This window comes from Opisthocomus hoazin, chromosome 8 (genome assembly GCF_030867145.1).
Source record: "Opisthocomus hoazin isolate bOpiHoa1 chromosome 8, bOpiHoa1.hap1, whole genome shotgun sequence".
Lineage (NCBI taxonomy): Eukaryota > Metazoa > Chordata > Aves > Opisthocomiformes > Opisthocomidae > Opisthocomus > Opisthocomus hoazin.
The window spans coordinates 68,320,400-68,343,577 of record NC_134421.1 but is presented as its reverse complement, the minus strand read 5'-3'; the positions used below and the strand labels follow the sequence as shown (position 1 = coordinate 68,343,577).

Below are 23,178 nucleotides of genomic sequence, written 5' to 3'. Positions count from 1 at the left end.
AACAGTTTTTGGCTCTGGGACAGCCTACTTACTTGAAAGTGGTTCTTATATCACTTTTTAATTTGGGATTTCCTGCCTTTAGGAATCCTGTTCTTGTATTATTGAAAATGACATAATTTCTAAAAATTCAATGTATTTTTCATTCAGTAGGTTATTTTCTTAATTATATTTGCTGGAGATAGTTTCAATTGCAGTTTTGTTCACCTTCAATTTATGTTCTTATTTCTAAAGCCTTTGGCAGTCTTTCAAAGAGTATCCATCCATACACACTGAATTTCGTCTCCCAGCTTTAGATGATAGCTCTCAATAAATCCACAAGCAGTGCTTGCAGAGAAGACAGCACCTTCCCTTTTCTCCTCCCCTGAGCAGAACTCCAGAACAAATCATGATCTGCAACACTTCATTGATCTTCGTGAAGGTCTCCTTTCTGCCAAATTCAATGGCTGATGAAGTTGCAGCTACTATTTCTCCAGTTCTGCACCAGGTTTTACAGCAACTGGAGCAGAAATTAAAGAATCTGTACTATATTAACGTTTCAGTGCTATTTTTCCATGCCAGGTATCCAAAATGTGTCCTGCTGCCCACGTCAGGACAGCTTTCCATGATAGTTATTTTGCTCAGATATGAGTTTGAACTATGACAGATGTATCAGTTCAGGTGGTTTTGCTAAAATGATTGTCACCTCTGATGGCAGGGGAGAATGGCCAGATTGGAGCTGGGAAGTAGGAATTTGCTTCAGCAAGAGCTGGCAAACCTTCAGCACGTATAGGGAGAGATAAAAAGTGGCATTTCTCCTCTATGCTGGGCTGCATACTCTTTTAAAGGTTCCTTTAAAACAGTTTCATAATACCTTCTGTATATGAACTCTTGGTACAGGTCACTACTAGCCACAGATGAAGTTGTTAAGAGCACTGTAGGAAAGGCAGAGGTGGGCAACAGGTTTTTCTAGATCCTGGGTGGTCAATACTTTGGTTCTGTATTTGAAATGTAGCAGGATGATCTAAGGATAATGAAATTTGTTTCAAATTTATAGAAAATTTAGATAGCTAGAAACACCTCTTGGGAGTGGATCATTTTGAATGTGTAGTCTGGGTTAATTTGTACCACAAGGGAAATTTTATTTGCCGTACCATGGCCATGCTAAAGTTATGCCTGTTCAACAGGGGCAAGTGGGCTGCCCCACATACCCATGGACTGCTCAATCTGCCAACAAAGGGAAAATACCAGAAAAGATACAAAAAAATTGGCTGAAAAATATTCAATTAATAGGAATGTAACTAATGAAAACCAGTAATTCCATCAAAAATACCCATTTCATTCCTTTATGACATTGCAATGGAAAAGTATTAGTCCTCCTAGGCTTTTTACTTTGCAACCCTTAACAATCTGAGGATTATGGCTATTGATTACCAACAGAGCACAGGTTAACTGGATTGAACACAGGCCAAAGCAGGCCTGGATGACTGTATTTTGGGAGAAGTATTAGGCCCAGTTTTGTCATCAATAATGTCAACATGAAGCCTTAACTCCCTGCTGACATCATGAAATGAACATGAATTTTAGATGCAGCATCCAAAATTTGAAAATAAAGTTATCTGGAAGCTGGTTCATATTCAAGGATCACCTTCTCCAAGCTCAAGAGAGTTCCATCCCAACAAATTAGAAGTCAGGCAAAAATGTCAGGGGGCCTGTGTGCATGAACACAGAGTTGCTGGCCAAACTCAAACACAAAAAGGCAGGTCGAAGGGTAGCCTGGGAGGAATACAGAAACATTGCCCAGTCGTTGTTATCCAGGGATGAGGTTAGGAAAGCTAAAGACCAGATGGAGCTGAATCTGGCCAGGGATGTCAAAGACAACAAAAAAGGCTTCTATAAGTACATAGCTGACAAAAAGAAGACTGGGAGAAATGCAGGCCCATTTCTCAATGAGACAGGGGACCTTGTTACACAGGATATAGAAAAAAATGAGGTACCAAATGCCTTTTTTGCCTCAGTCCTGACTAGTTAGACCAGCTTTAAGAAATCCCAAGTCCCAGAGACCAGAGGGAAAGGCTGAAGCAAGGAACATCTACTGTTGGTGGAAGTAATTCAGGTCAGGGAATACTTAAGCAAACTCGACAGACACAAGTCCATGGGCCCCAAAGGGAAGCACCCATGAGTGCTGAGGGAGCTGGCAGATGTCATAGCAAGGATTATCTCAAATCTCTTCAATTGATGATGGTGACTGGGAGAAGTGTCTGAAGACTGGAAGAAAGCTAATATCCCTCCTATCTTCAAGAAGGGCAAGGAAGAGGACCCAGAGAACTACAGATGAGTCAGCCTCACCTTGATCCCTGGGAACGTGATGGAACAACTAACCCTGGGTACCATTTCCAGGTTAGAAAGACATCAGGAATAGTCAACCTGATAAAAGTCTACGACAAAATGACTTGCCTGGTAGATGAGGGAAGAGCAGTGGATATTGTCAACCTAGACTTCAGTAGAGCCTTTGACAGTGTGTACCATAAGATGCTTATAGACAAACTGGTGATGTGTGGGCTGGATAAGCAGCCAGTGAGGTGGACTGAAAGTTGTCTGAATAGCCGGGTCACGGAATCACAGAATCACAGAATCACAGAATGTTAGGTGTTGGAAGGGACCTCTGTGGGTCATCTAGTCCAACTCCCCTGCCGAAGAAGGGTCACCTAGAGCAGGCTGCACAGGACCTTGTCCAGACGGGTCTTGAATATCTCCAGAGAAGGAGAATCCACAGCCTCTCTGGGCAACCTGTTCCAGGGTCCAGGGGGTGGTGATCAGCAGTGTAAAGTCTAGTTGGAGGCTGGTAACTAGCAGTGTATCCCAAGGGTCTGTACTGGGTCCAGTTCTGTTTAACACCTTCATTAATGATCTAGATGACGGGGCTGAGCGCACCCTCAGTAAATTTACTGATGACAACAAGCTGGGAGAAGTGGCTGATATGCCAGAGGGTCGTGCTGCCATCCAGAGGGACCTCAACAGACTGGAGAAACAGGCTGATGGGAACCTCACACAGTTCAACAAGAAGTGCAAAGAACTGCACCCAGGGAAGAATAACCCCATGTACCAGTACATGCTGGGGACCCCCCAGCTGGAAAGCAGATTGGCAGAAAAGGACCTGGGGGTTCTGGTGGACACCAAGTTGAACATGAGCCAGCAACGTGCCTTTGCTGCAAAGACAGCAAATTGTATCCTGGGCTGCAGTAGACAAAGCATTGCCAGCAGGTCGAGGGAGGTGATCCTTCCCCTCTGCTCAGCACTTGTGAGGCCACATCTGGAGTACTGTGTCCATTTCTGGGCTCCTCAGTGGAAGAGAGACGTAGACATACTGGAGAGAATCTAACAAAAGGTCACAAAGATGATTAAGTGTCTGAAGCATCTGTCCTATGAGAAAAGTCTGAGAGAGCTGGGACTGTTCAGCCTGGAGAAGAGAAGGCTCAAGGGGATCTTGCCCATGTATATAAACACCCAAAGGCAGGGTGCAAAGAGGATGGAGTTGGGCTCTTGTCAGTGGTGCCCAGTGACAGGACCAGCGGTAATGGGCACAACTTGAAACACAAGAGATTCCCTCTGAACAGCAGGAAACACTTTCCTACTGTGAGGGTGACTGAGCACTGGCACAGGTTTCTCCACCCTTGGAGATACTTGAAACCCATTTGGACATGGTCCTGTGCAACTGGCACTGGTTGGCCCTGCTTGAGCAGGAGATTTGAACTGCATGACCTCCTGAGTTCAGTCCTTTCCAATCTCAAACATTTTGTGATTCTGGAAGAAACAAATGATTCAACTACTAAAGAAAATCCCTCAAGGTAGGAATATAAAGTCCAGTCTGTTTGGGACTTTTCAACCCTTTTTTTTTTTCATTTGTGGAGCCATATAGATGTTCCACTAGAGGCAACACCCCTACACCTTTCCTAGGAAATTTAGACCTGTTCCTGATTAGTTCACTTTCTGTTTATTTTCCAAGGACCTAGTACAAAAAAAGGGGGTAAGAAGGAAGGCTTGGGGTTATGTAAAAGCAGCCTGGTAAGTGACTAGACACATATTTTCTGAAGAGGAACAAGTTTTGTCAAGTTACTCAATAATAATTACCAGGAGCTGGAACTTCTCACTTAATATCATAGACTCATTAAGGTTGGAAAAGACCTCTAAGACCATCAAGTCCAACCACCAACCCAACACCACCATGACTGCTAAACCATGTCCTGAAATGCATATCTACACATTTTTTGAACACCTCCAATGATGGGGACTCCACCATTTCCCTAGGCAGCCTGTTCCAATATCTGACCACTCTTTCAGGAAAGAAATTTTTCCTAATATCCAATCTAAACCTCCCCTGATGCAACTTGAGGCCATTTCTTCTCTTCCTATCGCTAGTTACTTGGGAGAAGAGACCAACACCTGCCTCACTACAACCTCCTTTCAGGTAGTTGTAGAGAGCGATAAGGTCTCCCCTCAGCCTCCTCTTCTCTGACAAGCTACTAACTAAAAGACACAAATATAAATTATTTGAACAAATTGTTATGAAAAGCTGCAGCATCTTCCCCTCCTGATTTCCTCAGACAGAGACTGCACTTCTTCCTGGTGTATGAGGAACAAGCATAACTCAGTCCTCAAAAAATTCTGCCAGACGGGGGGAGCAGTGAAATTTAAGATGGCCATATGGGATGATCAATTGATCTCTTCTTGCCAGGCACACAAAGAACCTGTGCAATGAAGTTGCTCAAGGACACCCCATGAGTTATTAGCAACCAACCCAATCCAGGCTTGGGGGACTCAGCCATGCTAGGTCCTGCAGCTTCCAGAAAAGCATGAAAATTTGCTGAGGCTGTAATAACTGACCATCCAAATGAGAAACAAGGACATTTTCCTTGCTCCTTTATGGGCCAAACCATACAATATGCAATTTTCAACACATCCAGTGTCTAGAGGGCAGTGTAGCATTCTAGAAAGCTGGTTCTATTAATCTAACTCTTTTTGCAGTCTTTATTGGTTGGATTTTGTCAGATGAAACAATCAATGGTTATGCGCATGACTTGGAAAGTAATAAAAATTTTTTATTTTCAGCATGGGGACCTGTGCTTGTCTTAACTGGAGTCACAGCGTAGGCCTTGTCTGGGAGAAGAATCATTAACGCACTTGAGGTTTTGTAAATGAGGTCAGCAAGAAAGAAAAGTGTGACATAAGATTTTGAGTATTTTTGAATGGAAGGAAAGGACCTCATGTAAACAAACTCCGTGTGTGAACATGACCTGTGTACATAAATAATGTAATCTGGGTTACAGGAGCTATAATGCTTTGAAAGATACAAAGCTGCCATGAAGAGATGTAGGAAGTAACAGAATAGCCAACTTGGGAATGAACGAACATTTATGTGACGCTTTTTTTGAAATGAGTTGTCCTCAGAAAGAACTTGGTACTGTTTTTTCACAAATAAAAGAAGTTTCTTTAGATAATGAAGGCAAATAATTGCACTCAGTAATTAAGGAAAAAAAAAGTTTTCTCTGATTTCCCCTTGATTAGGAAAAGGACCTTTTTAGTGAAGTTTTTACACAGATAAGTTGCATTTTAGAACTGAATTTAATTCCAGTCTTCTGTTGATGAAGTAATACTGCTATGAAACTCTCTTCTGTGCTGATTTCACAAGGATAACATGTTGGGTTTTTTTCTTGGGAGAACAACAGATTATTTCAGTGTGGTCCATGGTGCTTTGTTTAGATATACACACAGAGCTGTACATGGATTTGTACATGCTTGTGCCTATCCAAGCAGATAAGCACTTCTAAACAAAGGTTCCAGGGGGGTTACATGCCCAGAATCAGGACACTTCCTTGCTTTTTGTGCCTATAAAAATCTCTCGCCAGCTGTTATGACAAAATGTAGTCTTTCCATTTTGTCAGCTCTCCCCGCCTTTGTGATAGGAAGGGAGGATGAAACAGTGTTACCTCTAGTGAGCCCATAAAATCTTGAATCCTGACCAGCGTCAGACAGAAATTCAGCCTGTGCTGGTGCAGTTCCTACACAGGCTAATAGGATGCTTCTTCCCGCCTTTATATGAAATGTATGTGACTGCTCTGGCATCTAAAGCATTTTCTCCTTCCCTGCTTGGAGGTCATCATCTTTAGGTCAATAGCAAAGCACACTGTCATGGGGGACCTTGTGTCTCACTGTCTCTGTTTAAAGGGTATAAGCTCCATGTACAAGGTAGGCGTTTGTGGTCGGTGCGTTCAAAATCATGTGCTTGAATGTAGTTTAAGAAAGATGAATGACACAAATTGAAGATTTATTTCACCATTTTCTTAATTGCTATTTTCCCTTCTTTTCCCTCTAGGAGTTTGGACCTTTTAAATAATTTTCATTTTAAAGGGTATAGTATAGGTGACAATTTTTTAAAGCTTCAGGGGTTCCTTGCTTTGCTACAGAAACTCTTAAATTTTTGAAGTGGTAGAAGCCATCTGTCTTGACAGATCATGTTCTTTTACGCTGAATGACGAATCAGTATTTCAGTTGATTTAGACTTAAAACAATCTTGGAAAGGAGGGAATTTCATAAGGCTGCCAAATTTGTGTCTTCTACTAAGTTCCTAGTGTTCTGCTCTGTAGATTGCTAGGGTGGTATCTATCCCTCCCAGATGGGAAAGTAGGGCACAGATAAAAAATTGTTTTCTCAATGTCAAGAAGAAAGACTAAGAGGAATTAACCGAGCATCTCCATCTAACCCCTTACCAATAATCATCCTATTCTCTGAACTTCTGCAATGGATAGAAAACCAGAGGTAAATATTTGAAGAGTCCCTTAAAGCCACATATGGAAATGGAGTCACTACTTTTTGTTTGTTTCTCTGGAAGTTGTTTCCTAAATATCTTACAGTATGCATTCAGCATAGTTTAATTAGTCTTAGATGTATACTTCAACGCTGCATGACATGGCATTCAGACTGTACAAATGCAGCTGCGGTCCATGCAAAAACATGGCCTTCACAACAAAGCCCTTACTAAGGTCGTTACCAAAGTTTCCATTTTCTGGACTATGTTGCGGAGGCAGCCTGGACAATAACCTTTTCATAAGGATTCATAAGGACCTCTTGGTGTTCACTGTATGACCTGACACCAAAAGAATGGAAATGAAAAGACAGACAGTGTCAGCTTTGACTTTTCAGTCTGCTGCAGCACTGGAACAGTTAACGGCTGCTATTTTCCTCTCTACCAAATTCGACCCATGACTCTCCCGAATGGAATGAAAGCAGCAGATTGGGGTGTGGAAGTAGCTCTTTTTGAACATGTCTGGCAAATACAAGGAGCTTTTCTTTTCCTTCATTCTTTCCTTTGGGTTAGGAAGGGCAAGACCTACCTCGGACTACAGAAGTGTTCTTGCTCTGCCAGTGCTGTAGAATGAAGAAACCCTCCTGCTGGCCAATAAAGAGAAATTTAGCACACGATGTAAATGTTTGGCTCATACGCTGTTTAAAATAAACGACAAACACCTTAAAAACAATTAGGATGATGGGAGTTTGGAGAAGACTGTCTCTTCAGAGAGGCTGGAAAGCATTTCTCCCATAATAAAGTATGCCGTAATAGTCATTTTCTGCTAGGTGAATAGGCACAAAACACATCATTGTTCATAAGGCTTTTTATTGTAGCAGTTGTCATGAGCAAAACCTGAAAGTACTTGAAAATCCATTAAAATCACAATCCGTATAAAAAAAAAATACCATCTCTTGAAAGTTTGTCTCTATAGACTTCGTAAAAGTGAGAAGTCGATAAGTATGAGACACATTTATGTAATTTAAGATTAATGATTAACTGTTAAAGTGAAGGCTTTGTACAATCAGGCCTGCTGTTTAGCAAAGAAACAAAACCCTTAAATCTCTGCAGCTGCTGGATGAAGCCAACTTGTAAGTTGCTGCGTGTGATAAGACGTGCTGAATCCCAGACTGGTTGGCCATTGATTGGCCGTGAATCAGCGATTACTGACTGTCTCCAGGGTGTTTGGGTTACAGTACTTTTCCCCAATGGGTAATTGCCATTTGGATTTATGCCTGCTTGTAACTGCTTTTTCTCTGGTTGTGTCCAAGCGCTGGTGCATGACGTTGTGCATTTCTTAAATTTAGGACTTACAATTTTTTGTCTCCCGGATCATGCATTTCACAGAGAATGGACTTGCTTTAAAGATTTGTAATACTTGGATTTACTCAAACCAGTTCTAGAAGTGAGATTTTTAATCTTTTTTTTCTTCAATGGAATTATTGAATTCAGCCAGATTTTTTTCACACATCCAGGCCATGAACAAGCGCCCAAGTTCCCAAGTTAAAACAGCATCTTGCCAACTTTAAAACATTTGGCTGGTCAGCAGGAAAGGAAAAGCTCTTTGTAAAGCACTGGAATGAGTTTTCAATTAGTCACTCCATTGCTTAAAAGGCGAGGCATTAGGCACTGGGAGGAGAGGCAGTGGGGTGGCAACGATGGGAGGAGGGACAGCATGAGACAGTCTGGAGAAGAGCCTTTATCAATCCACAACAGCAGCCCTGAAGTTGGAGGCTACTCTTTAATAGATAAGTTTTTGTTTAACAACAGGGTCCCTAGGGAGAGTGAGGTTTTCCTGTTAAAAGACCAGGATTTCTTTCAGATAACTTAATATTGCTTTGTATGAAAAAAGCGATGGAAACTATGTGTTGGGAAGATGTTAGAAGGTTATTTATTTCCCTATTATTGCTTGATAACCAGGCTGTTGGGCATCCTGACTAAAAAGTTGTGCTTTGGCAGACTTTCCTTGGCTCCTAAAATATTTTGAATAAGATAACACCCTTGAAAGAAGCTTAAATAACCAACCCAAAATGCTTGCTATACTTGGTTTATTTTCCTGCCCAACACTATGAAGTCCTCAGTCCAATAGGTTTATGGTAAGGAAATGGCTGGGAAAAAAAATCTCATGACATAAAACCATCTTTCTAATGCTCGATAGCCATCGTTGCTTACGCTGTTTAAAGGCTTTGTCCCGTACTTGACCTTCAAATGTTTGTAGCTAGCTGATCTGGAACTTCTTTGACTACACAGCTGTCTAAACTAAGGATGATGACATTGCTTAGAGATCCTTTTGTGTATGTGTGTGTATATACGAATACTGTTTTCACAAGTATATATATATATTTACTTTAACATGCCTCAAAATCTTGGAAAGCTTGTATTTCTTTATCATACTAACTGAGAACTGCTAAGCTCTTGCTAGTGGGACATGTTACGGCATGAAAGGCCGAAGTTATACAATAGGCTGGATTTCGGCAGGTAGAGGAAACTTTCAGGGTTGTTGCCTTCAGGCTAACTGTAATAAATTTGCTTAAGTAATATTTCACAGATGTGCTGGCTGTTTCTTGGCAAACAACCTGAAGATCATAGGAACTTTCTTCACTTCAAGCATAAAAATCAAAGTTTTGAAGACACAGTCCTTAACCGCAACAGAAAATACATTTAGCTAAAAGATGGGCTGGAGTGCCGCTATCCAAGCACAAGAGTCAAAATGATTTTACAGTGGGTTTCTGTTTGTGTTTTATTTGTGTTTTCCTACTACAGCTACATGCTGTATGATATACACGAGGCTGTTTTGGAAAATCCATTGCCTGTTGCAAGTCTCTCTGTGCTAAACTTAATCTTCTGGTTTTATTTTTAGAAAGCTTATAGTTGCTTTCTTCAATGTGGTAGGGAAAGCTGGAAAAATGCCAGCCAGGTCCAGCAAAACGGAGACCTGGCTTTTGTTCCAGACACAAAAAAGTTTGACATGAAAATAATGTAAATAACCGTAAATAATTGCAAATGGGAAAGGAATAAGAAGTTTTACTCCTACGGTACAGTTTTCGTGTGGATATGTTGGAAGAAATAATGGAGTGTTTTCTGTGGGAAGGCAGTGAAAAATGTGTCTACGGAAAACATAAATTCTATTTGTTAGAGATAAAATTCTTGAAATGGAGATAGTTTGTGGAATTTCTGGATGAACAGAATAAGAGATGCTCAGTACCTTGGTGCAGCGGAGCTCTGGGCAGGTTTGGCACTGAGCTGAAGTGGGGGACAGGGGCTGAGTTGTTTCTCTTGGCCTTGGATGCTCGGTAGACAGCCGGGGAAACTGTGGTCCTCCACCCCGTGGCCTTGAAGTTGAGGGATACAGGAACATCCAACCTTAATGTAAAGATTTTTTAGCCTTGTAGCTCTTCCATACTCCTGACCCATGCAGACACTGAAACCAGTTCCATCTATAAGTGGAGTGTAAAGGCAGACCATCGCCTCTTTCTTATCTTGACGTGCAACAGCGGATGCACGGGATGTGACAAGGACTCAGACTGGGCTTGCTAAGGCGACATGATAGGACAGGGTATTTTGAATTTTTTTTGTTTGCCAGCTAAGCTTGAAGCCTTTCTTAATGTGAGCCTGGTGATCAATATGAAAGATTCAGTGAGAAGTTTACATGGGAAAATACATGAATATAGCTCTAAAACCAGCAAATGTGACAGTAAGGTAGAGAGGAAAGAGAAAAGGCAGTGTACTGTAACCATTTCTGTCCTCCCCAGCCTCAAGTGAGGGATTAACCTGTGTAGCGATGGCTTACAAACTTTTGGGAAGAAAGGAAGAGACACTGGCCAATCTCTTTTTAATTGTTTCCCACGCTAAAAATGAAGGTTTCCTCAGCTCCACAAAGAAACATATGAAAAGTGGCAACTGAGTTTCATTTTCCATGGCAAGCACCTAACCCATCTCCCGTAGGTAAATAAATATATGGCCCCAGAGTTTCCAAGGTGGACACAATTCTTATCTCTGAAGAAGTGCTCAGAGATATGCCTGTATCAGATGAGAAGCACTCAGTGCCTCCCTGGTGTTAAGAGGGAGGTGGAGCATCTGTAACCCCCCCCACAGGTGTCCTCCACCCTCCTCCCCCAGATCTGCACCTGCAATCTCACCATCAGCTCGCTCTGATGTGTTTATCCTTTTGCTGAGGGTGAAGGGGGGATGTAAAATCCAGAGGTCTGAACTTGAAGCTGGGCATGCTAAACAGATCAACTGATGTGGCCCCAGACACTGAGCCAGGAGCTCCTCCAGCCTGAGGCATGGAGGAAGAGGCAGGAGAGGACTCCATGTAAGTTTCTCCCAAATGAGGGGCCAGCAATGCTCTGGCCTTGGAACAAAGCAGGCATTTTTATCTAGGTAGTTTGAGACTGGTCGTTTCTATCTCCTGGCTGCTGTCAGGCAGACAAAATGGTCACGGAATCTTTTGGGGGCAGTGGGAGGCCTCAGTGCCACCTTCTGACAAGGGCAGGCTGTGCTGCCTTTGTATCATAGGGACACCAGCGAGGGGAGGTTCAGGTTGCCCAAAACCAGCCCGCAGCATATGAGGGAGCCCTGAAAAGACTTTAGATGTAGTTCGAGTTTTATCTCGCCAAAGGAGGAGGTGGTGGAAGACTTAAAGCAGCCTCAAAAAATTATTATGCCTTATTTTACCCCTTATTATGCCTTATTATACCCTTTATTATGTTTCCATGTCACATACTACCAGATCTCCACGTGACCATCACATTACTGCTTCTTTTTAATATACAAGGGCTGATCTTTTTTTTTTTTTCTTGAGAACTGGTGGCAGGGAGAAACTAGGAGCATATGCCTGCGATATAAATAGCAAAGTGGAAGTATCTGTCATTTGGGGTAGTTTGGTTCCAACTGAACACTTCATAAGGTACAGTTTTGCTTTTTGTCCCCCCAGAATTTTAATTTGGGAACTTCTCAAAATGCCAGTGAATCCGTGGAGCTCAAGGAGAGGGTACAGTCAGTCACAGGATGAATGCAAAACATTTAGAGGGAAAAAAAATGAAAAAGAGAAATATTTAAATGCAGGGAAATCAATGTCAAAAAGCGTTACAGAAACACAAAAGAAGCCAATCATTCATGTTTATTTAGGAAAATAAACACACACAGCAGTTACACAACTTTTCAGATCACCATAGTGATCTGGAGGATGCTTTACTATTTATTTTTTAAGTAGCAACAAAAAGAAGATGTGGATTTAATGGAATTATATAGACACCTTTTCCCCTTTCAAACATCCAGAGGGTTACATCTGTCTTTGCATTACTAGGCTTTTTATTATTCTACCATTATTCTGCTATAAATCAGACCGCTTCCCGTCACAGCTTTAGCTTACAAGTCTATATCAAGTGTTATAGATCTAGAAAAACAACGGGGGGAGAAAGATGATTCTGTATCCAAAAGGTTGTGAACTGTTTTTAATGTGTGTATCTGTCTGTCGGTGAGGGGTAAGGAGGAGGGAAGGGTGGGAGAGGAGTCGCAGGAGAAACTCCCTCCTTTAAAAGTGTCAAACTCCAGCCTGCACAGAACAGGGAAAGGGAAACCCCCAACAACCTTCAGAAAATAATATAAAAGCAAACCTCAGAGGCAGAAGAAAATACCCAAAAGGAGAAGACTGCAGCTTGCAGTAATCTGTAAATGATTGCTGGCAAAGACTGGAGGCTTCAAGCTTGAGCTGTGTTTGTTCCAAAAGAAAGCCAAGCAGGACGGTGTTAATAAAGAGAGATTTAACTGAGGGCTGTGCTCGGAATAAAGTGGGCTACAAAAAGGTCAAATTTGATCAGTTGGAGCAGATTACAAGGGCTTTAAAAGGTAGTGGCGAAGAAATGAAACTGGGACTGTGAAGCAATATAGCACAAGATTGATTTTGGGGGTGGAGAGAAGCTGGGACAAGTGCTTATCAGCTCGAGGAGGAGGAAGAGCTGTGCTGGGTTTGTTGTCATTCCCACACTGAGTAGAGTACTTGCTGCTGTTGTGGGTAGACTTCCCTCCCCTGGTATTTTTTTTTTATATATTTTATTGTTATTGTTACTACAATGGTGTCTATAATCTCTGACTTGGATCCTCTGAAAAGCTGGAAAGTTTTAAGGTAGGCCTATGTTTTCTTCTGTTTGGTGCAGGCATTTTTTGTTTAGCCCTGAATTAACTGGAGCCTTGAGTTAGAACCGAAATGTGAGCCCTGGGCTGAAGTAAGAGAGGAGTTTCTGGTAATTAGAGCCCTTTTCAGATACAGCAAACCTTTAAGCAGATGTTTAGAGAGACCCGAGGGAGATTTTAAAAATATACTTCTCGGTGTTACAGTGCAGCGAGGAATGTTTTTTTTCTTTCTTTCTTTCTATTTTTTTAAGGAGAGATTGCTCCGTAAATTCAAGTTAATAGTAAAGGCTCACACCAGTGGCAACCGCAGGATTAACTCTCTACTGTCCTCACCGTGCTCTGCGGGGGAATAGGTGGGAAACCTCGGAGGAGGAAAAAAAAAACAACAGCGTGAAAGTTGATCAAGAAGGGGAAAATGGTCCTGGGGGAAGGAAGGAGGACAAACGGGCTTGTTTCGGTTTGTTGTTGGAACTTTCCGTTTGTTGTCCCTCTCAGGCATGTGTTGATACTTAAAAGTTGCTGCTGATTTTTACCTTCAGCTATTTTTTTTTCTTTGAATAGTGAAAAATGGTCACTCGAACTGCTAAAAAGAAGGATAAGGGGGGGGAAAAAAATTACTGTTAATGCCTGCTGCAGATACTAAAACTCCCCAGTGTTAAATGTCCGTGTTTAGTGCTGCTGTAAGTGCCTGGGTTTGACTGTTGAGAATCCGGACATGTAAAAAGTTTGCAGCTGGCTTGCAGAAACTTCACTAAAGCATGGGAAGCATCTGGGACTGTAGATGGTGAAATTATACAGTTGGTTAACTATGAAGTTTATTTCCCTCAGCTCTTAAGCAAAACATGAAGCTGCACCTAATACAGTGTGTGTATATATATGTATTTTTAAAGGGAGTAAATTACAGGGATTTTGAGGGGGTGTATGAATGATGATATTGTTATATAGTAATATTTTAAGGTGTATTTGAGCTTCTTGCTACAACGTTTTAAAAATATGTGTCCTGAGCTGAAAGAGGAAAAACAACACTTTTAAAGTCAAACTATAAAGTCTGCTTACATGACTAGGTGATTTTTTTTCTCATATTTGCAGAGCGTTGAACTTTCTTCTGAAGTTTAAATTTCTCTGTCCATCTTCTGAGCCTGTGTGTAGGAGTGTGGACTGAGATCCCTTATGCTTGTCTGTGGTATGAGGCTTGGCACAGAGGTCTGTTGTAAGTTTGTGGTGGTTTGGGGGGTTTTGCTTGTCTGTTTGGTTTTTTTTTTTAAAGTCATTTAGGACTGTCAGCACAAAATGATGAGCTTCTATTTGACTCCCAAAACTTCACTGCGGACGTGAGCTCACATTCAGTGGTGTGCGGGGTGGTGGAGTGCAGGGCTGTGATTGCATCTGCGGCGGGTGGTCACGCTACGGCCAGGGTCAGGGGGACTTCTGTGAGTCATCGCCAATGAATGCCAGTAAAGTGCTTTTGCAGAGCTCCATCTCTGCTATCTTACAGCGTGTGTGCTCCACAAAATCTATCCTAGGAATTATTTTTAAAGTTCAGCTCGGTGAGACTGCTTCTGATTCCTCTGCTCATCAAGTCAGGTGGTACCTGGGTTTTGCTGAGCTGAGGGATGACACATGACGTGAAAGTCAAGAAGACTGAAGGAGGAGAGACTTTTGCCCACTTGAAGAACACTGTTTTATTAGAAAAATGGCATTTACATGACTGTAGAAGAAATATCTCCCTGGCACTTTTTCCCTACAGCATGACTGAAGTTTCCCAACTTTGTGTGTGAATCAGGAGCTTACAGCTGCATGGACACAGAGTAGGTCAAAGATGTGGTTAAGTCAATTTTACTGAACATTTCCTTGTGCAGTTGCTGTGTATGATTACAGCAGTGACTCAGTACAGACGTGAGGATGTGCAGATGAGCTGCAGGATGCAGAGGGTTAACAGGTTGGAAAAGGCGGTGTGTAATATATGTGAAATGATCACTGATAGTAAACAAACAAACAAAAAAAGAGCCAGAAGTCAACATGCAGCTGATATGGCTTGTAACTTACTAAATTGTAATGCCACTTCTACCTTTTCTTATAAATTTTAGTTCATTTTCTGCAGGCCAGTTTCCAGACTGTTTGATGCTTCTGAGCTTACCGTTTGTAGTGTCACCCCTCCATGTATCAAGGGAGTCCGTAACTAATATTTATAAGAAATAGAGGCGTGTTTCTGTGTTTTTTTCTTAGGTCACACAAAGAAATTTTTTTAAGACCCAAATGAAACGCGGTAACAAATGCCGCGATCAGCTCAAGAGTAGTGTCCTACAGTGGCAAATTCTCAGTTATGTCTTACTTGTGCCCCCCCTGCAATTTATTCTGTGACTCGCTCACAGTTTGAGAGCTGCTTAGCTGGGAAAAGACTGAAGGATGCAGATCTCTTGGAGGCGGGGGGAGAGATTGCACTGGGGTTTAGTAATTCCCAGGAGCTTCGACCAGCTGTGGGCTGCCTTGGTGCTGGTTACCCCCATCTCTGGCTCCTCTGCCCTCCTCCCCAAATCCCCTGGAAGCACATCCTCTGCCCTCTGAACAAAGGTAATAATAAAGGAAAAAGCACGGTATAACAACAGCTGAGGCTGTGGCTGGTGGTGGAACCTAACGGGTGGGAGAGGTGGTGTTGGAGGATGGCAGGGGATTTTGCTGGACCTCACCCAGCAGGGCCAGGAGAGCTAGCAGAGATATTAAAATAAATAAACAGCGATGTGGTATGTATATATAATATTACATGAGGCCTCCCTCTTTCGCTGAGTCTGTCTGGGGTAGGACAGTGAGAGTTGCAATGCTCAGCACCCACTGGCTTCACGTTACAGCAAGGGGGAGGAACTCGGGGGCTCTCAACAGAGTTTAATGTGCCCAAAAAAACCCACTTCAGAAAAGGTTTCCTTTCACTGGATTTCTTGATAGTGATCTGAATATTCAAGTGGTTGGAAAGGAGATCTGTGGAAGCTCCTGGATTTTATTTTTTTTTCCCCTCCTGTTGTCTCTTTTCAGATAAGCTCCCAGCAAAACATCTATGCTTTGACATTAACACTGCTGCCTGATCTTCCCTTGTAGATGCCTTCTCACTTTTCATAGTAAGACTAGAATAAGTGCCGTGTCTGTTGTGCTCCTGGGAGCCAGAAGAGATTGGCAAAACTTCAGGCCTTTTTAAAATCCTTCTGAGCCCTACCAGCAAATGGTGTGTGCTTGCCCAGCCCTCCGCAGACATAGAAATCCCATTTACCCATCTCCAGAATTATGTGGGAGTTGGGATCTAGCCCCCGTAGTGCATAAGAGAGACTAAGATCAGCTGCTGTGACTCCAGAGGTGCCTCTAATCCCTGCTCAAAACTTTCCCTGTACTTCTGGGATGTAGTTTTATTTCTTATGTGTGATGGGGACAGCTTTGGTCGCTGTTTGTGAAGCCAGAGCCTGTGCTGTGGTCCCCTACAACAGCAAAAGCAGAGCCCGGCAAGGAGAGGCAGCAAAAAAAATGAAAAATCTCTCGAGGCCATGTCTTGTCTGTTGCTTTTCTCCCTTAGTTTGGCTCCAACAAGGCTAAATTCAGCGCTATAAATCACAAGTTACCTATACAGGGAAGACCTTATACCCCTTTGCATTACTGTCTGAAGAAGTATGCGACCTCTCTATGGCTTATTGCTAGGAAAAAAAAAAAAGTTGTTTTTAACTTGACTTCAGAACCTCAAGGTGAAATGCAAGCAAAGAGAAGGAGTTTTCATTCAGATGAGTGGTCAGCTTGCAGTCTGTGAAGCAGGGAATTTTGCTGTACTTCTCTGCATGCAGATGACTTGAATTTCGCAAGTCTTATTGAACTGGCCTATAGGACTCGGCTGGTGGAGCTGGGAACATCTTGGTTGGAACACATCATGTGTCAGGGGGGTGTACCAATTCAGATGTTCTCTCCAGTATGCCTTTTCCCACCACACAGGCCATCCAAACAGCCTGTAAATGGTTTGGCTTTTCAGGGGGAGGGGAGGGAAAGTGTTTTTCATGCTTGGCAAGTCAGTCCAAGAGGAGCAATTTTCAGCCTTGTTGGTGTTTGTATTATGAGCTATTTTGGGCAAACAGTCCTATCCCCACACCCTGCTCCTGTGATTGCCTGTGAATTAAGAGTTAAATAGCTTCAAGGTCTTTAAGTTGGGGAAGGGGGAAGGAAAGTACACAGAACAGCTCAGATTCAGTTGTTGGCACAGAACAATAAACTTAGACAACCATAGTGATGCGAGTCTTGTTTCTGTTTTGGCTTTTGCCTTTCCATCTCAGCAAAGCTTAAGATACGGCATCCTGTATTGTAGTCAGTATCTGAACAGACCAGTTAAATGCATAGCCCCCAGCACAGAACTACTGTTCAGAAAAGGGAGTAAAAAAGATTTATTTCACATGTGCTTTACTCTGAGGACCTGAACAATGTTGTCTCCACCCACTACTCAAAACCAAAAGAAAACAAGCCCTGAAAGTCTGGCCCAGGGAGATAATGCTGGACTCCATTGCCACCATGAAATACAGATAATGGAATTTCAGATGTCAGTGGAGAATACAAATTCCCCCATAATTGCCACAATATGCTCGATTAAAAAAAATACACACAAGAAGAGGGTGTGTGTACATCTTGTAATAACTAAAAACACACTTCAGCAATGGTTTTCCAGTTAACCCCTCCAAAAACACAGATCATGTCAGAGATGGTGCTGAAAGGGATGTTAGTGAGGGTCACGTAAATCCCAAGTTGTGACACAGATTAGAATCACCAGGGGGGTGATGGGGGTTACTAAACTCTGATATGTAAAATGTGAGCAGCAAAACATAGTCTGGAGTCCTCTGCTTTCAGTTTGAATGTGTAGCTCTACAATCACTCAAGTGAGCAATACCAGAATGAAAAATTAGGGCCAGCTACATTGAAATATATGTTTTGAATCATTTTTTCATCTTTAGTATCTGTACTTCCTGTGCACTTTATAGAGGGCAATACTGGCAGTTTCTCTTGGTTTGTGTTGGGTTTTTTTTCTGAAGAAGGCACGATATATGGGATGATTGAAAAAGTAAAGATAACAGAAAGTAGCACATTAGGATGTAACACACTCCTGCATCCATTGTTGATGGCTGAGAAAGTCATCGAGTCCTTCTCTAAGCCTGTGCAGACTTATTCTTGCATCTTTATTTTCCACTGATTAAAATTCAATATCACTCTTTTCAACAAGAGCTTATTCTCCACTGTTTTGCTAAAAACAATCCACTTTTCATATCAAGCCTGTGTACAAGCTTATTACATCTTGTTTGTTTGGACATGAGTTGTTAAATCTTCCAGGTGCTTTATGGAGGATTTAACCATCCAATTCAAATGAATGCTCTCTCGCAAAGAGGTTTACTTACTATTGCTGCTATGTTCTTTGCCTAATTGTTTAAATTGCCCTAACTCCTAAAACATGATACAAAATTACTGCGCCAACGACACAGATGCTGAGCCAGAGTCTGTGATGGTAAGCGTGTAGTAACGCTCTCCCAGTCACCAATGATTTGCAGTTCAGGGGCTTTCTATGCCAGCAGTGATGTCTTTTTCTTGATTGAGGGCTTCCTTCTGTGAGTTTATCTGACTGGTTTTGCAGTTCGAACTTTGAGCCCACAACATCTTGCAGCAAAGAAATTCTGTGATTGGACATGCTGGTTGCATCCATGCTAGCAAAGCCATGCATTGGAAGGGCTTTTTTTTATGTGTCAATTTGCCTTGCATCCGTGTGTTGGGATGTGGTAGCTGTTTGGGATGATTTCCCTGCTAAGGCTTTGAGACATTGAGTTCAGGCTCCTTTTTTTTTGAGGGGAGGGGGAGGTTGTGTTGTTTCTCCGTCTATTTTACCCCAAAATTTCATTCCTGACTGTGATTAGTGACACTCAGATACATGGATGCACATGTTGCAGGATGCTGGTAGAAACAGAATCATCCTTTCCTACATGCATTACTTAATCATGCTGACTTTCATCTACCATTTCTCATCTACATCTCTTAACTCAATGAGAGTCCTGATGTACTTCTGCAGGTCTCTGCAGCCCTTTCATAACTGACCCACTGCAGATCTTAAGCTTTGTCTAGTTCTGTGCTCAGTGGAACTGAAATAAGGAGGAAATTGCCTGTAGAAAGGAAAGGTAACCAGACAGTGGCAGCGTTACATTGTGCCTTCAGAGATAAGGTTATAATTTCAAGTTTTTCCCAGACTTTCTGTGGCAGTTTGGATGAGTTACTTAATCTCGATGTGCCTCAGTTCCCACCAGTAAAATGGAGTTGTTAATACCTGTCTTATCTACTTTGGCTATAAACTTTCACGGCTGTAGAGACGTAGGCTCTGTCCGTATAGAGCCCACAGCAGTGTGAGGGCTCAGCCTTGGGCTGGGCTCTTCAGCGCCTGCCCTCGTAAAAATAATCAACTTCAATGAAACAAGCATTTCACTCTTTTGAGAACAAGTGGTTCCTTGCTCACTTACTACAACATTTTCTTCAGTGTTTGCAAAGCTGCTCCACAAACAAGCCACTGGAATTCCTCGCACTCACCAGTTTTTTTCTTAACAGTTGTTAGGCTGAAGCTGGTTGAAGCCTGGAACCCAGAGCAGAATAGTCTGGCTGGGCTTTGCCTGATGGTAAATTACTTAGCTTGGGGGTCTGGGTTTCTTATTTTTCCCCTTCGGGTTTTTTTTGGGTGGTCTGTGTGATGCTTCTGTTCAGTGTGATGGTTTATAGAAGTCCATAAGCTCAGTTACTATTCTGCTTTATTAAACCCCTCCCCAAGCTTAGTCTCTCCTTTGGTATGCAGTTCCTTCTCTGCTTGGTGGCTCTTTTCATGTCTGATAGCTGCACGTCTGAACAATTCTTTTTATAGGCTCACTTCTTGCTCTCCTTCATTTTTCTAATCTCCTCCCCAGTTGACATGCAACTTTACTCACCTGTGTTTCATTCCCTTCATTCAGCGATACCTGTGGCACACGGCATTTTCCTAGCCATTGGTAGCATACCCTGCTGTCCCCATGGTGGGCTGTCATGAAAGCAATGAAACTCTTCCAATAGTTACTATGCCAGCAGGCACTACCACAGCATTGCCTTGATATCAGGCTTTGTTTTCTTCAAGAGAAGTTCATTAAGGATCTCCTGCACCCCAGCTAATCTCAAGGTGCCGCATCAAGTGTGGAGCAAAGGAAGGTGAAACCAGGGAGATTTGCAGTCTCTCTTGCCGGGCCTTTACATCAAGATCCAGAGGATTTTCTTTTGCTTGACCTGAGCAGGATCTGAATTTCTTAGCTGCAAGGAAGATGTTCTAGCTGTTCCCTATGGGTGTTGTCTGGTGGGTATCACCGTCTCCCAGGGAAGCTGTTCAGACTTCAAGAGCTATGATACTCCTGAAAAATGCGCTGTGGCACTAAAAAAATTCTTAGCAGAACCTAAATCTTACCATCCAACCTCTTTTATATTGTTGTAGTTTAACCTGGCAGCTGGCAACTAGGACTAGACAGCCGCTCGCTCACTCTTCCCTCTCCCCCCCCCAGTGGGCTGGGGAGGAAACTGGTCAAAAGAAGTATCATGGGTTGAGATAAAGACCGTTTAATAAGGCAACAAAGGAAGGAAGGAATAATAATAAAGAACAATAATAATAATGAAGAATATGCAAAACAAGCTATACACAATACAATTTTTTCTCACCACCTGATGACCGATCACTTAGCCACTCCCTGAGCAGTAATCGCCAAAACTTGCGGATTTCATGGAGCTCACCGAACGCAAGGAAAAGTGGGCCAACCCTTATTAATAAACTGAGCATGGTGTCTATTGTATGGAATATTTCTGTCGGCCAGCTAGGGCTAGCTGCCTGGCTGTGCTCCCTCCCAGCTCTCGGATACCTGCTCATTAGCTGAACATGGGAAACTGAAAAAAGAAGTCCTTGATTTCTTAGTGACAGCTGAAAACATCAGTCTTATCAACATGCTTATCGTACTAAATTCAAAACACAGCAACTACTGGGAAGAAAATTAGCTCTATCCCAGCCAAAACCAGGACATACATGAACAGCTGAACATGCTTCTACTGATTATACTCTAATTTTCCGTAATAAAAAAACCTGAACAAACCCAAAACCAAAAAACTTTGTATGGATTGCATTTCTGTATGACCTTCTCAGATGCTTTTTCTTTCAGTGTGTGTGTTTCCCCGTGTTTCACTGCAAGTGGAAGAGGTTCCTCAGTTTTTGATTCCTCATCTGGGAAAGTCCATGCATCCCTTGTATACGAAGTTTGTTCTGACAATGCGTTATAGGATATTTGTTCTTGAATTGGTCCCAAGCTGATATTAATGGACCACTTTGTTTACTGAACTCCCATTGGTCTGCAGATACTGGCTTTTTGTTGTTGTTTGGGGTTTTTTTGTTGGTGGTTTTTTTTTTCTTTTGCAACTGACTTTTAAAACTGAGGACTTTCTAAAGGTAGAAATATTGGGAGGCTCCAGCGATTACTACAACAATTGTACTGTCTCTCTCTTTGTTGCACATCTGGATTTCAGACTATTGGAAAATCTCTCGTGTCAGTTGTGCTAGATTTTTTTTTTATTTCGTTTTATTTTTCAGATATCAGATTAAGTTGTAGCTGGCTATCTTCAAAAAATGCTTTATGTAGATAATTGATATCTGATAAAAAGTTGATTTACTTGTTCAGATAACTTTGCAAGAGTCTTCAGTCATGGAAGACTGATTCTCAGCTTAACATACCTCTACTGCAGACTACACTTATGTATTAAATTAGTAGATCAGTGGAGTGAGACCTTAGATGAGGTTGGAAATCTCCGTATGACTTTTGAGTGGTTGGACAAAGCGTATTCCATCCAAGAAAGATACTGTGGAAAACTTTAAAGGGGAGAGAGGATAGTTTTTTTTCATTTTAAGACTTTTAATTTTAAATAGGGTTCTTGGTTTACAGATCCCAAAGAAAACAATGACGTGTTACAGAAAGGACTTCAAGTGGGTCTTTGAAGCTGTGGGCATTCCAGTTCTGAAAGATATGTGGACGTAATAGTCTTTCTCCACGAAGAATAGGTTATAAATTTACAAGTGAGTTAATCTACATGTGTAACCCCAGCACTGGTTTTCCCATTGCATTCATCCTGAACCAGGAGGCACTGGCAGATTTCAAGCTGAGACTACGTAATTCTGCAGATAGTTACTAAATTCACGTTCAGGCATTTGTAGGATGAATTTCACTGCTCAGTCTCTTAGGCTGTAATTAGTCTTTACTTGAAGCAAGCAAGGGGTTGCTGCAGATTAATCAGAGGCGGTTTCTAGTCCCTTGGAGGTTTGCATGGCTTTCCATCTAACTTCCTTCAAGAAGTACTGGGTCTGTGATCCATGTTCTGTATTTGAGCCTTAATTTTTATGTGCTCTGTCAGTAGAGTTGCTGGGCGTGTTTGCTAGATTGGCACATCAGCTGGACATCCTTTCTGCCCTGGTGTGGCCTTGGGGAAGAACTTTGGTCGCACCAGTAGCTGGCACTGCTGAGGCTGGTGGGTGTCCCTGTAGCCCTTGCACTTCCCCCTCGTTGGAAGAACTGACCTTGCGAAGAGTTGCAAAATGTTGTTGAGTGGGGTTAAGTTTCGGCTGGACATGCCAACATAAGGGATTTCTGTGAGCGTGGGGAGAATTACAGGCTTGGAAAGGGGAGACAGGTATTAAAGGTCTGGAATGGGGTGACGGGGAGAAAAGCATTTAAACACTCATGTAAACTTTCATTGACTCTGAAAGGAATTGATTGGCAGCGTCTTCTATGTGACTTCTTGGGTTTAGATTTCCAGCTGGCATGAACTGACGAAGTTCCATTGAGCGATATCTACTGACTTAGAGTAACTCATATGTAGTTGGGACCCACATGTTTTGCAGAAGACTTGACATATTTCTTTTCATACAGAAAGTTTCTGGATTTTATAGGAGAAATAAACTTTTTGATCAGAGCACTTACTGTATGAATAAGGCTGTATGAATAAGGCTGTTAATGTCCAGTTTTACCGTGTCTGAAGTCTAGGCTCTAAAAAGCTCTTGAGAGTAAGGTTACATTAAGTTTTCATTTTCTAGTTATTTTTTCCAGTATTTAAAAGAAACAGGTGACATAGCTCTGGGCTTTTCAGTCAGCAGTCAAGTATACTAATTAATTTAGTGCAATCTACTAACA

The 23,178-nt window shown here is 42.2% G+C and overlaps 1 protein-coding gene across 3 annotated transcripts in view; it reads left to right on the top strand.

The window, feature by feature from the left end:
- The window catches only part of CELF2 (CUGBP Elav-like family member 2), a 571,124-nt gene that overhangs the window by 176,983 nt on the left and 370,963 nt on the right, over positions 1 to 23,178 (top strand). The window contains exon 1 of one of the 3 annotated variants that reach the window (XM_075428969.1): positions 12,664 to 12,947. The exons of 1 other annotated variant lie outside the window; for it this stretch is intronic. In XM_075428969.1, coding sequence (XP_075285084.1) covers positions 12,895 to 12,947 — 53 coding nt within the window. In that variant the 5' untranslated portion in view covers positions 12,664 to 12,894. Of the gene's footprint in view, positions 1 to 12,663; positions 12,948 to 13,185; positions 13,309 to 23,178 lie in introns of those variants that run through there. One more of the 3 variants, XM_075428973.1, reaches the window with a different exon arrangement.